Source organism: Chelonia mydas, chromosome 16, assembly GCF_015237465.2.
Source record: "Chelonia mydas isolate rCheMyd1 chromosome 16, rCheMyd1.pri.v2, whole genome shotgun sequence".
Lineage (NCBI taxonomy): Eukaryota > Metazoa > Chordata > Testudines > Cheloniidae > Chelonia > Chelonia mydas.
In genome coordinates this window covers 2,895,178-2,907,642 of record NC_057857.1, presented here as the reverse complement: position 1 = coordinate 2,907,642, position 12,465 = coordinate 2,895,178, and the positions used below count along the sequence as shown (strand labels likewise).

At 53.8% G+C, this 12,465-nt stretch overlaps 1 protein-coding gene and 1 long non-coding RNA gene across 5 annotated transcripts in view; one reads left to right on the top strand and one right to left on the bottom strand.

The window, feature by feature from the left end:
• The window catches only part of ALAD (aminolevulinate dehydratase), a 27,392-nt gene that overhangs the window by 2,106 nt on the left and 12,821 nt on the right, over positions 1-12,465 (top strand). For 2 of the 4 annotated variants that reach the window (XM_037879871.2, XM_037879867.2), the window contains exons 2-3: positions 9,857-10,004; positions 12,073-12,123. In XM_037879871.2, the coding sequence (XP_037735799.1) occupies positions 9,892-10,004; positions 12,073-12,123 (164 nt within the window). In that variant the 5' untranslated portion in view covers positions 9,857-9,891. Of the gene's footprint in view, positions 1-7,291; positions 7,499-8,061; positions 9,530-9,856; positions 10,005-12,072; positions 12,124-12,465 lie in introns of those variants that run through there. The other 2 variants (XM_037879868.2, XM_037879869.2) reach the window with 2 other exon arrangements.
• The window catches only part of LOC119563848, a 25,011-nt gene that overhangs the window by 11,914 nt on the left and 632 nt on the right, over positions 1-12,465 (bottom strand). The gene's annotated exons all lie outside the window — the stretch shown is intronic.

Here is a 12,465-nt window from a genome sequence, read left to right as displayed (position 1 = left end):
AGGCTCATTCACTATTCCTAATCTTTACAATGGGTTCAGTAGAAACAGCTCCCCACAGATGATCTGAAAGACAGGTTTATGCCCTACCTATACATTTACTGCAGTGCTTTTGTACCACAGTTCCAGGTGCCTTAGAAACACCATAGATTGTAAACATTTCACCAGAAGAACAGACTCCTGCTTGGTGTATGTGCGCATGTCCTTGACTAAAGCCAGCAGCATGGATGGGTATCATCAGATGCCCCTAGAGCACTCCTGGGTATCTACCTGGATAACTGGACAGACCAGTGAGCAGTGCTTGCATCTGTGTGAGAGTGGGAAGTTTTCCCTAGGGGGTGTGAGGGTCTCAGCTATCAATTTCTGCAAAATTTTTAACGTAGGTCTAATAGAGTTTCTAGACATAAAGTTACAAAGAGAAGCACCAAAACATGACCAGTGCCGTGTTGTTTGTCTGAGTGCACCACTGCTGTGCCCATGCTCGGGCTTTTCCAAAGCAGCTGCAGGTTAACAAAAGTGACAGGACTGGTCAGTTTCAGGCCGCTCTTCAGATCCTCAGCAGTGACACAACAGTCATGTCAATTTCATAATGCTTGGGAGGAAAACTTTTGCCAAGGCGGAGGCAGGCACTGATCTTAGTCCTGGGAAGGATCCATAAAACAGGCTGACGGGCAGATTAGGGGAGGCAATCCACTCTTGCAGCAGTCAGAAGGCTCTGGAGTAGGGAGACAGTCAGAAAGCTCCTTCCTTCCTTCCAAAGGCATCTAGATGAGAGTGGTAGAGGCTGGTATGAAAAGCGGAGCCCTGCACAGAGTCCCCAGACAGCATCCTTGGCCTTTCCATGCTGGTTTGGCAGGGGCTGGGCTCTTCCCCAAGATGGGCTGCTCTTGGGTTTTGCTGGTGGAACCCCCATTCCCATGGAATTTGTATCTCCCTGGCTTGTGGTTTAGGGCTTGTACACGCTAGCACTTATGTTGCTCGGGAGTGTGAATAAGACACACACACCCCACACTCCCCCACCCCCGAGCGATGTAAGTTGCACCCTCCTAAGCCTCGGTATGGACAGCACTATGTCAGCAGGAGAGTGTCTCTCACATTGGCGGGGAGCGTCTTCACCAGACGTCCTACAGCAGGACAACTGCATCAGCCCAGCTATATCTTCTAGTGCAGCCTAGCCCTCAGGCTCCTGGCTAGTAGGCACCAGGTAACATTTTCAGGCCCTGGCCATAGTCCCTTTGCCTCGCGTGGATGGTATTGTGGATCCGCAGCCCTCCTGTCCTTGAGGCTTATGAGAGAGTCCATGATCTTCCCACACAGTATCCTTCCACAAGCATCTCAGGGTGCTGACACCCAACTTCTCAACGCTAAACTAGCTATTACCCCTGTTAGCGTATGTACCAAGTGACTCCATGATTCCCCACTCTCACAGTCCCAAATAAATGGATGATGCTCCATCAGAATACCTGACATTTATAACACTTCTGTAGGGCCTCCTTCCCAAAGGGCTCTACTGTATCTTCCCTCTACAGAGATGCACATGATGGAGCTGGATTGCTCACTCCAAAGCATGTGGAAAACTAATCCCCAGCTGTCTCTGGGGTGGAACAACAGCCACACTCCGTACTGGCTTAGGAAAATGAATGAAGGGTGAATCATAGGACTGGAAGGGACCTCGAGAGGTCATCTAGTCCCGTCCCATGCACTTATGGCAGGACTAAATATTATTTAGACCAGGGGTGGGCAAACTATGGTCTGTGAGCTCCTGCTGGGGAGTGGGGTCTGGGGCTTGCCCTGCTCTGGCACTCCAGCCGGGGCACTGGGTTGGGGGCCACACCACAAGACTCAGCCCCACTCCAGCCGGGGCGCTGGGTCGGGGGCCGCACTACGTGGCTTGGCCCTGCTCCAGTGCTCCAGCGGGGGCGCTGGGTCAGGGGCCGTACCATGGCCCTGCTCTGGCACTCTAGTGAGATGCAGGGTCGGGGGCCGCACCATGCGGCTCCCGGAAGCAGCCGCATGGCCCCAGTCTGGCTCCTATGGCCCCCTCCAGCATTCCAATAGGTAAGCTGCCAGGCAAATGCAAATGTGCCTGTGGATGGGGCAGCGTGCCGAGCCACCTGGCCGCTCCTCTGCTTAGGAGCCAGAGAAGGGACATGCCACTGCTTCCGGGAGCCGCTTGAGGTAAGTGCCACTCGGAGCCTGCACCCCTGAGCCTCTCCCCACGCTCCAACCCCCTGCCCCAGCCCTGATACCCCTCCCGTCCTCTGAACCCCTTGGTCCCAGCCCAGAGCACCCTCCTACACCCCAAACTATTCATCTCCAGCCTCACCCCAACCCCAATTTTGTGAGCATTCATGGTCTGCCGTACAATTTCTATTCCCAGATGTGGCCCTCAGGCCAAAAAGTTTGCCCACCCCTGATCTAAACTGGGGTTCTCAAACTGGGGGGTGGGGACCCATCATGGGGTTGTGAGGTTATTACATGGGGGATCGCGAGCTGTCAGTCTCCACTCCAAACCCTGCTTTGCCTCCAGCATTTATAATGGTGTTAAATATATTAAAAAGTGGTTTTAATTTATAAGGGGAGTTGCATTCAGAGACTTGCTATGTGAAAGGGGTCACCAGTTCAAAAGTTTGAGAACCACTGGTCTAGACCATCCCTGACAGGTGTTTGTCTAATCTGCTCTTAAAAATCTCCAATGATGGAGATTCTACAACCTCCCTAGGCAATTTATTCCAGTGCTTAACCACTCTGACAGTTAGGAAGTTTTTCCTAATGTCCAGCCTAGACCTCCCTTGCTGCAATTTAAGCCCATGGCTTCTTGTCCTGTCCTCGGAGGTTAAGGAGAACAATTTTTCTCCCTCCTCCTTGTAACAACCTTTTATGTACTTGAAAACTGTTTTATCATGTCTCCTCTCAGTCTTCTCTTCTACAGACTAAATAAACCCAGTTTTTTCAATCTTCCCTCATAGGTCATGTTTTCTAGACATTTAATCATTTTTGTGGCTCTTCTCTGGACTTTCACCAATTTGTCCTCATCTTTCCTGAAATGTGGCGCCCAGAACTGGACACAATACTCCAGTTAAGGCCTAATCAGCGCGGAGTAGAGCAGAAGAATTACTACTCGTGTCTTGCTTACAACACTCCTGCTAATACATCCCAGAATGATGTTTGCTTTTTTTTTTTTTTTTTTTTGTGCAACAGCGTTACACTGTTGACTCATTTAGCTTGTGATCCACTATAACCCCCAGGTCCCTTTTAAGGCAGTCATTTCCCATTTTGTATGTGTGCAACTGATTGTTCCTTCCTAAGTGGAGTACTTTGCATTTGTCCTTATTGAATTTCATCCTATTTACTTCAAACCATTTCCCCTGTTTATCCCTACATACTTGTATTGTTTGTTTATTATATTCATCCTTTGTAATTTGGCCTAGTTTCTGCTTTTTGTAGGACTCTCTTTTTGAGTTTCAGATAATTGAAGATCTCCTGGTTAAGCCAAGGTGGTCTCTTGCCATAGTTCCTATCATTCCTACGCAGTGGGATAGTTTGCTCTTGTGCCCTTAAAAATGTCTTTTTGAAAAACTGTCAACTCTCCTGAACTGTTTTTCCCCTTAGACTTGCTTCCCATGGGATCTTACCTACCAACTTCCTGAGTTTGCTAAAGTCTGCCTTCTGGACTTCCATTAGCTTTATTGTACAGTTTTCCCTCCTATTCCTTAGAATCATGAACTCTCTCATTTCATGATCACTTTCACTCAAGCTTCCCTCCACTTTCAAATTCTCAACCAATTCCTCCCTATTTGCCAAATTAAATCTAGAACAGCCTCTTCCCTAGTAGCTTTCCGCCCCTTCTCTTTCCATTTGAAACTGGGACAGAATATAATGATCTGGGCTGAAATTAACGACTGGGGTCCTGGCCAGTGTCCCTAATGTTGCCCATACAACTAAAATACCATGGGATCTCTACCTACTCCAAAGGGACAGGGTGCTAGATTTATATCTCCTCTGACAGATCCCCTCTGCACACCACCACCTAGCCCCATGCTGCTTGGTACTGACAAGGGAAGAACATGACCTGCTAAATCAGCCACTCCCTGCCACACCCTGGGCCACAAGAGAGGGAAGAGAGAAGAACAGCAGAGTTTTAAAGATGTCACTGGTGTTGACTTTCCTTTGTTTGCAACCTCCCTGCTGGAAAAACACAGGCATGGCCCATGGTCTCACTAGCCATTGTCAGAACTGGAACATTGTAACAGCATCAAGCTGCTTAGGAGATTGCATTAATTTGCCTTTCTGGGCACAAATGGGCAATCTTGATTTGCTACGCCAGACTTTAAGACAAAAGGAAATAGGAGAGGACTAGGAAAGAGATGAAATAAGGTGGAGAAAGGAAAGGACACATGGTGGGATGGGGACACACAGTCTCACCTCCCACGTGGTGTTTGGCATTTAGCCAGAGCAGGGGAATTGACGGTATCACCTTGGTCCCTTTTTTCTGGCCTGATCTGATCAGGACTTTTCTCGGGATTAGGACGACAAAGGCCTAGCAGCGTTCTGGAGGGTCCCAGGAGACTGTGCGGCTGGCAGCCATGATGGTAAAACTCACTCCCTTCCCTTGCTCTCAGTTTTCTTTTTCTTCATTTTCCCCAAAAAAGGGTCTTTTTAATGACCCCCAAGGGGAGCAATGGGTGGAATAGTCTATCCCCTTATTATGTGGTCACCAATTAGACCTAATTTTCAACGCACCAATTTTGGTCCATTGATTTCCAGTCCCACACTTCATTTGTTTACCAGACATGATCTCAGCACAGTCCTTGAGTTACATCAGTCGGCCTTTGTGTTTGGACTAATTCAATCTTTGTCTCACTTTTGTACCTTTTCCCATCAGCATTTGTTGTTATAGGTTATTGTGAGACTTTATGAACTTTTATAAGAACGGCCATTCTGGGTCCGACCAATGGTCCATCTAGCCCAGTGTCCTGCTGCTGACAGTGGCCAGTGCCAGGTGCTCCAGAGGGAATGAACAGAACAGACAGTCACTGTGTGATCCATGCCCTGTCGTCCGCTCCCAGGTCGGGCAATCAGAGGCTTCTCCCAGCTGAATTTACAATCAGGGTAAATTTGTAGGCCCAGTTATTACCACGCCCCTGGCTGTGGAAGTCAGGCTTGGTGAAGAGGCAGCTTTCCCCGAGGCTGGAATATCTGCCCTGGTCACTTCCCAGGCTGGCCCCACAGGAGGCTTTCCTGAGGTTTGTGTCTGAACCTGGCTGTTCTTGAAAACGTGTGTTGGAGTAAACGGGGAGCCAGGTCGCGTCCCTTCCCTGCTGGTCTCTCGTTTGGCTGATGTGGTGTAACAGTCAGGTTAGCTTCCCCTCTGCATGCACTGGAGCTAGCACTGGCCCTGGGGGCTGCAGGCAGGATCCGGAGCAATCCCAGCATGGGCTGGAATCTGCCTCTGGGGTGTGACGGTCTCACCCTGAAGCGGAGGTGGAATGGCTGTTCTTGAAGTGAGATTGAGTGAGACGCCCCCAGCAATGTCTCAGATCAACCACACGCTCTCCAGAGAGCTTTGCAGAGGTGTCACAGTGAGTCCTGTTGGACGCAGAGCAGGACAGACCCTAGGCCCTTCTGCACCGAGCATACAGGCCCCTACCACACGAACTGAAGGACCTCTTTGCCTTGATGTGGGCTGCTGCTAGTGGGAGATCTGGCCATGTGCCTTGGCTGCACTTTTGATGCATTTTTGGCCAAAAATAGAGACCTGAGGGCCGGAGCTTGGATCTGAATGGGGGTTGCTTGGATTTGGGCTGGTCCCTTTGGCCCATTTAGATCCAGACATTTTAAGACCAGAAGGGAGCTTTGGATAGTCTAGTCTGACTTCCTATACAGCGCAGGGCAGAGGGTCTCCCAGTGGTGCCTGCATCCGGCCCGTGTCTTGTGACCGACCTAGAGCCGATCTCTGAGAAGGGCCCGTGGAGAGAGGGAGGGTGATGGAATCAGAGGGCAGACATGGACCTAACCCTCCCCAAAGCCCTCGAGGGGGTTGGAGCCAGTGCTCTGGTTCGAGGTTTGGGGGAGGTTCAGAGGGTGGTGATGGAAGCTGACTGCCAGCTCTAGCCCTGGGGAGAGGGGGGTGTCATGCTGCTGCTGAGAATTCAGGGAAGGGTCTGATACCCCAGAAAGCCCCACGTAGCTCCCAGTGTTAACCCTCCTGTCTGGTGGCTGTCGTCCAGGACGCTACCCCCCCAAGGCCATTTAATGTCGTGGTGTCTTTGAGCTCCATGGACTTGGACCCCGGAATAATCCCCAGGCGCGGGGTCTGGGCTCTGCCTCACTGCGTGTGCTCTGCTCAGCGCTGCTTCCCCAGCGTAGCTCTGCTCTGCGTCATGCTGCCCGTGGCAATGCCTCTCTGCTCCTCCTGTACAGGGGGCTCTCGCTGTCCCTGCCTCGCATGGCTCCAGCAGGGAATTGCAGCCCAGGTTGCCAGGCAGTCCCCGTAACAGGACTGTATCTTCCCTCTGCAGAGACGCACACAGTGGAGCTGGATTGCTCGCTGCAAAGCATGTGGGAATCTGGTATCTGACTGCTCAAACCCCCATCTTCCCCCGCCACCATGCGCCTGCTTCACATGACTGACTTCATTGTCATAGCTCGGCCTGGCCAAATGCACCCACCTGGCCGGCTCCGTTCGCCTGGACTAAGAGTTGCAGGTGACCTCCTCTGGGAGTGATGGGCCAGCATTTCCCATGCAGCTGAGCCTGGTTATGAACTGTCCTTGACAAGGCCTAAATACAGACATGACGCTAGCACCCAGACAGTCCCTACTCCTCTCTCTCCCTTGCAAGCCTCCACACATCCCCTTTTGGGGCCACCTGCTCTAGGCACAGTTATTTTTCTGAGCAAAGACCTTTGAGCAGCTGCTCAGTCTGGCTTTTCCAGAGGCTCTGCCCCCTCTTGTCTCTCTGGCTCCTCCAGCCTTTTACAGCCAAGGGGTGAATTCTTAAAGCCCCGTTGCACCGTCATTCTCCAGATGAGCTGAGCTTCTGCGTCCTGTATCCCCCCCCCTTATGAGGCAGAACTGGAATGCAACGTAGCTGCGGGTTCCAGGCTTCCCTACTATCCTCCCGCCTTCTGTGGGTGAGTCGATCTGCCGGGGCTGCTTCCTGCATCAGTAAGTTGGTAACATCGCTGAGAGTTACTGTCTGGCTGCCCGCAGCGAGGGCAGGACCTGTGGCTGTGAGAGCCGCTCCAGGGAGCGTCTGTTCTCCTCTCCCGGTGACTCCACACGCAGCACAACTCTTTGGGGATTGGCTTGTCAGGTCCTGACCTGGAGCTCTTCACTGCCGGGTTTGTCATTGCTATTCAGTGCTTTGCTGCTGACAGCAAAGGCGGGAACCCCACGGCTGTGTTCGTGTTGGGCGTGCCCACAGGCCCACCCCGGGATTGGAGCCCACTGCACTGGGTGCTGTATGCTCTCAGCACTGCCCCTAGGAGCTGGCACAAGGTAATCATGAGGCTGGCATAGACTAGAACTCAACCTCCCAAACACAGCCCTTAGCAGATAGGGGCTAGGTGGCTCCTGCTCACCTTTACGCGAGAGCTTAATCTGAGCATGAGGAAAGACCAGTGGGATTGCTTGTCAAAGAAGTGGTCTGGGCCATTCTGTTGGAATGGACCAAGTGCTTGATGTAGGGCACGATCCTGCGTGGGCCTGGCATGGCCATGCTGACTGGGTCAGTCTTTTCTAACTCTTATTTCAGAAACAAAATCTCTACCCCAAGCAGAGTTTCAACCCTGAAAATGAAATCCTGGAGGTCCGCAGGGGACTACGCAGTTGCTGTCGATCTTACAAGGAAGGCTCTTGGATACTATCTTCATGGGTGGGAGGGTAAAGATAGATAGATTTCACTGTCAGTGCCTGGTCTCTGGTTTTCACATCTGCTTCTTCCTCTTACTGGCTGGGCTCCAGATTCTCTAACACAAGCTGAGTCATTCTACTCCTGGCACTTACCCAAGGCTCTGTTTTGCCCTGGGTGCTGGAGGCGGTGTGACCTCTAGGATTAGCCAAGGTCACTTTGACTGGCAGCAGAAGGCCCTTTGTGCACAGCTGCCCTCTGTGGCTATGCGGGAGGTGGAGGATTGAGGGGGCTTGGGCAGGTCCCCCTGGATCTTGAGGGGCTGGCTTGTGCACAGCTGGACACTGGCAGCCTCATTCTTGCTGCATCTCGGGGTTCTCTTGGGGCCGAGGGATGTAGCCTCTCCCTGGAGCTGTGCGGCTCAGTGTCCGGTGCTGCGTTAATGGACATGGAGTGGGGAGTTCCCACCATGGCAGTGACGGGAGGAGACGGGATGTCGTGTCAGCCTGGCCCATTGCAGCTCACCAGCACTGGCAGCTTCGGAGCCTGCCCGTTGGATAGCTATTCAGAGCCGGCAGCTGCCTCCACCACCACGCTGAGCAAAACAGGCGTCTTGTGTGTGGCAGTCACTGCACTGCAGCCTGCCTCTCCTGGCTCCTTCGGGGACCCCCGCCCGTGAGAGCCTCCTCTTCTCACAGGAATATCCGGGCTGCAGTATCCACATGTCCGCTTGAGGGGGTGCCTCTGCTTTTCCTCCCTGACTCAAATACAGCCTTTGCAGAAGGGTCTGGCACTGATAACCCCGCTGGAGGGGCTCTGGGATGGGCAGTGTCCAGCCCTGGACTCAGGCCAGGAAGCACTGCTAGGCCAAGGGACCAGTGACCGTGTGAAGGTTGGACGGCAGGGCTGGTAGCGATGGTTTATCTGCCTGAGAACCTTCGGAAGGGGATTCCTGGGGAGGCTGCTATCTAGCTGTAGTGGCTTGCCAGATATCGGACCATAATGCTGCTGATCGGATTCTCATGCTCTTCACTTCCTCCTTCAGTCATCACTTGATGTTGTCAGCCACGCTCTCAAGAACATGTAGAGCTAGAAGTGACCGTGTTCTGCCTCCTGCAGCTCTAGCAGTCTGTGGCAGATCAGCTGCTGAAGCCCTGTTGTGCTTGCTGTAGGAGAGAAGCCAGGTGGCCATGGGAAGGACGTGATCTGCATGACCTAAATTACCGTACTAACCAGAGCTGAAAGCATGTGGTGGGACTGGTGTGCGGATACCTCCGGAGCAGTACGTGGGTCTTGAGCAGGCAGTTCAGTTCCTTTTTGTCTCTGTTACCTGGGACTGGGTAACTAACGGATACGGGAATTAGCATCACTGGTGCCTGAATGGTGCTGGTCTGGGGAGAGGTTCCTGCAGCATCAGCAGTCCCTGAAGGGTTAACTATGTTTGAGCTAGACCATTACAGCTGGATTCTTTGACCCAGCTTCTCCAGACTCAGACGGGCTTTGAAAAGCACTTTTCAAGTGGGAGGTGTCACCAAGTGCCTTCTGCAGAGTTCAAGGAGTGGAGACACGGTGTGGTGTTGCTGTGACAGCCAGCCAGGGGTGGTTGGTGGTGACAGATGTGGATGGATTGAATAATTCACCTTTTCACCCAGAGATCTTTGAGCTCTTTGCAGAGGCGGGTGAGTATCATCCATGTTTTACAGATGGGAGACCGAGGCACAGAGTCTCTCTGGAACCCAGGTCTCCTGGCTCCCAGCCCAGTGCCCTGTCCACATGGCAAATCACAGGAAAGCTTGGCTTGAGTATCAGTTGCTGTTGACTGAACTGTGGAATTGTCTCCCGAGGGAAGCAGTGGAAGCCCCTTGCTCAGCCCGCATGTAGTGCTCGTATGTTCCCACGGGGCACAGCCTGTCAGAGGCTGCCTGGAGCAGGGCTTGAGGCACTTGCTTGAGTGACTCTCCCTGGGATGCAGCCTCTAAACTGCTGTTTCTCCTTGTGTGTTTCAGGCTCTCCTTTCACAGCCCGTTGCTGAGTTTCCAGGATGCAGGCCCAGTCTGTGCTCCACAGTGGCTACTTCCACCCTGTGCTGCGCTCCTGGCAGACCTCGGCCACGGCCTTCGATGCCTCTAACCTCATCTACCCCATCTTTGTCACGTAAGTGAGGGCTGGAGCCTGTGCTCCCAGCTGGGAAGGCGAGAGGAGATCTCTTGGGGACAGACAGAGCCCGTGGAGCAGCTTCCTTGCTTCAGAGGAGGTCACACAAAGGGGCAGCAGCTCCTGGGTAGTGTACAACCCCTGAGTCTGCAAGCCACCCACCTAGGGACGTGAGAGCTGCCATCCAGAGCAGAGCCGTGGTCCCTCTACACCAGCATCCTGCCTTTGGCTGAGTGTGCAATGGGAGGGGCAGGGCAGCTGCTCTGAATTCCCTTCACTGCGGAAGTGGCCATGGGCATGTCACCCCACAGTAACCTCTGTCTCCGAGGGGAAACTGCTCACTGCCACCCTTCCCTGGACCTGAATCAGCTTGTCATCTGTGACCGGCCTGGCGCCTCCCCTGGGGCGGTTTTTTAACCCTCCCAGAAATGCCAGGGCTGCTGAGCTGAGATGTCTGTCCTGGGGCGGCAGAGCCTGTCTGCATGCACTGCCCAGTGGGGGCGGTTTCTGATGTGGTCTATGGGACGCTGGCAGGCTTGGAGCTGTACATCCCCTCCTCAGCATGCTGTGTTTGAATGAGGCCATGACCCCTGTGGAATCTGGTGTGACAAAGTGGGGATTTTCCCTTGTTATGTGAGCGTTACTGTTTTGCATGAATGCTGTGTGGGCCTCAGTTTCCCCTCACTGTATTGCACCAGTATCTAGGTGGTGGGAATAAGGGTGTGTGACTTTTGTGGGGATTGCTCCAGCTGCCTGCACAGATGCTGCACAGGGGGAGAACCAGAGCCCTGGCTCTGGGCTCCCCTCCCCCCAAGATGGACTTGGCTGAAAGTCACTGATTTCTGTGCTAACAAGTTCCTGTCCTACGTTGTGTTCCTGTCGACTAATAAACCTTCTGTTTTACCAGCTGGCTGAGAGTCAGGGTGCAGGGCCCTCTGGCTTCCCACAGCAAGTCCTCATCTGGTGCAGCCACGCCAGGGTGCATGGTCCATGTACACAATGAAGCGCCGCCCAAATAGATCCGGCTCCAGCCTTTTAAGAGCCCTCTCTATGGCTGCATAGCTGAATGCTCTGAGGTCAGACCCAGGAACATCGAAGCTGTGTAAGCTTCTTGCCCTGGAGACAGTCTGCTCAGAGAGTGGAGGCTCCCCCAGAGTCCTGACTGGCTTCATAGGGAGTAGTTCCAGAGCATTGCCTGGTGACGCCGTGACATCTGGTCTCTTGGACGGTTCACCAGGCTGTGAACTTGCTTCATTGTGAGCCCCTCCCTGAGTGGCACCTGCCACAGCCTCTGGGGCTCGGGGTAAACCTGGCCTGGTTGCTCTCAGGGCTGGGCTCTCCTGGGCAGTGACGTTCTCTGCCTGTGGTGGGAAGAGCCCATGCAGATGATCCTCTGTAGCTAGCACTGGAGGCAGAACTGGCCAAGCGCTGGTCTCTGTCCGCTGCGGTGACTCTTAAGGGGGCACTTGGGATGAAGCTTGCTGGCCCTCCCAGCTGCAAGGGAAATGCAGTGTGTGCGGCTGGGGTCGGGGCTTCCTCCTCTCTTCTCCCCGCCTCCGTCCCCCCAAGAGCAGCATGAGACCCTGCGGATCAGGCTCAGGAAGTTGAGACTGTAACCCCTAGAGAGCCGGAGAGCTCCCTTTGTAACCTGCCTTGGCCCTGCTGCTGCATGGCCTTGTTCTGCTCTCTGGTGAGCTCCCGGTGGCTCTGCACTGCAGCGTCGAGGTCTAAGCTGCTGGTCCCCAGATGGATGATGCTTCGGCTCATTGCAGAGCTCCTGCTCTGGGACTGGAGTGGCAAGGGGGTGGGATGCCTGTTCCTGCTGCTCTCCATCACTCCCAGGCCCACAGGGAGAAGGAGGCTGCCTGGCATTGGGCCCCGGACGCTGTGTTTCTGGGAACTGAGCAGCTGGTGCAGGGAATGGCTGAGCCCAATCTCTGGCTCGCTCGCTCAGCTGCCGGACTTTACACACAGCCGACATGTCCGGTCACGGGGCTCTCCCTGCTTGCAGCCTCACTTTGTGGAGAGCCCAACTCTCACTGGCTGTTTGTCCTGTTTGACTCCCCAGTGACAGCCCCGACGCAGTGGAGCCAATCGCCAGCCTCCCCGGACAGGCCAGGTAGGAGTCTGCGGAGATCGTTGTGCTAGGGCTGTTCTGCAATCCGGACAGTGCTCCCTGCCGTGCACCTTATCTCAAGGGATGGGGCCTGAGACTGCCCAGCTCCAGGCTGCAGGGGTCAGGGTTGGGGGCTCTTATTGGCCATTCTGTGTCCTCCATCTGGGTCTAGCCAAGGACAACGGAGCCCCCACTGCCTCCATGTTGGGGATGCGCATGGCACCCAGCAGCTGGAGGGATTCTGGGAGCTGCACAAGGACACAGGGGAGGATGAACTGAGAATACACCTCCAACTGTGAGCACTCACTGGGGCACTATGGGATAGCTACCAGGAATTCCCATAAT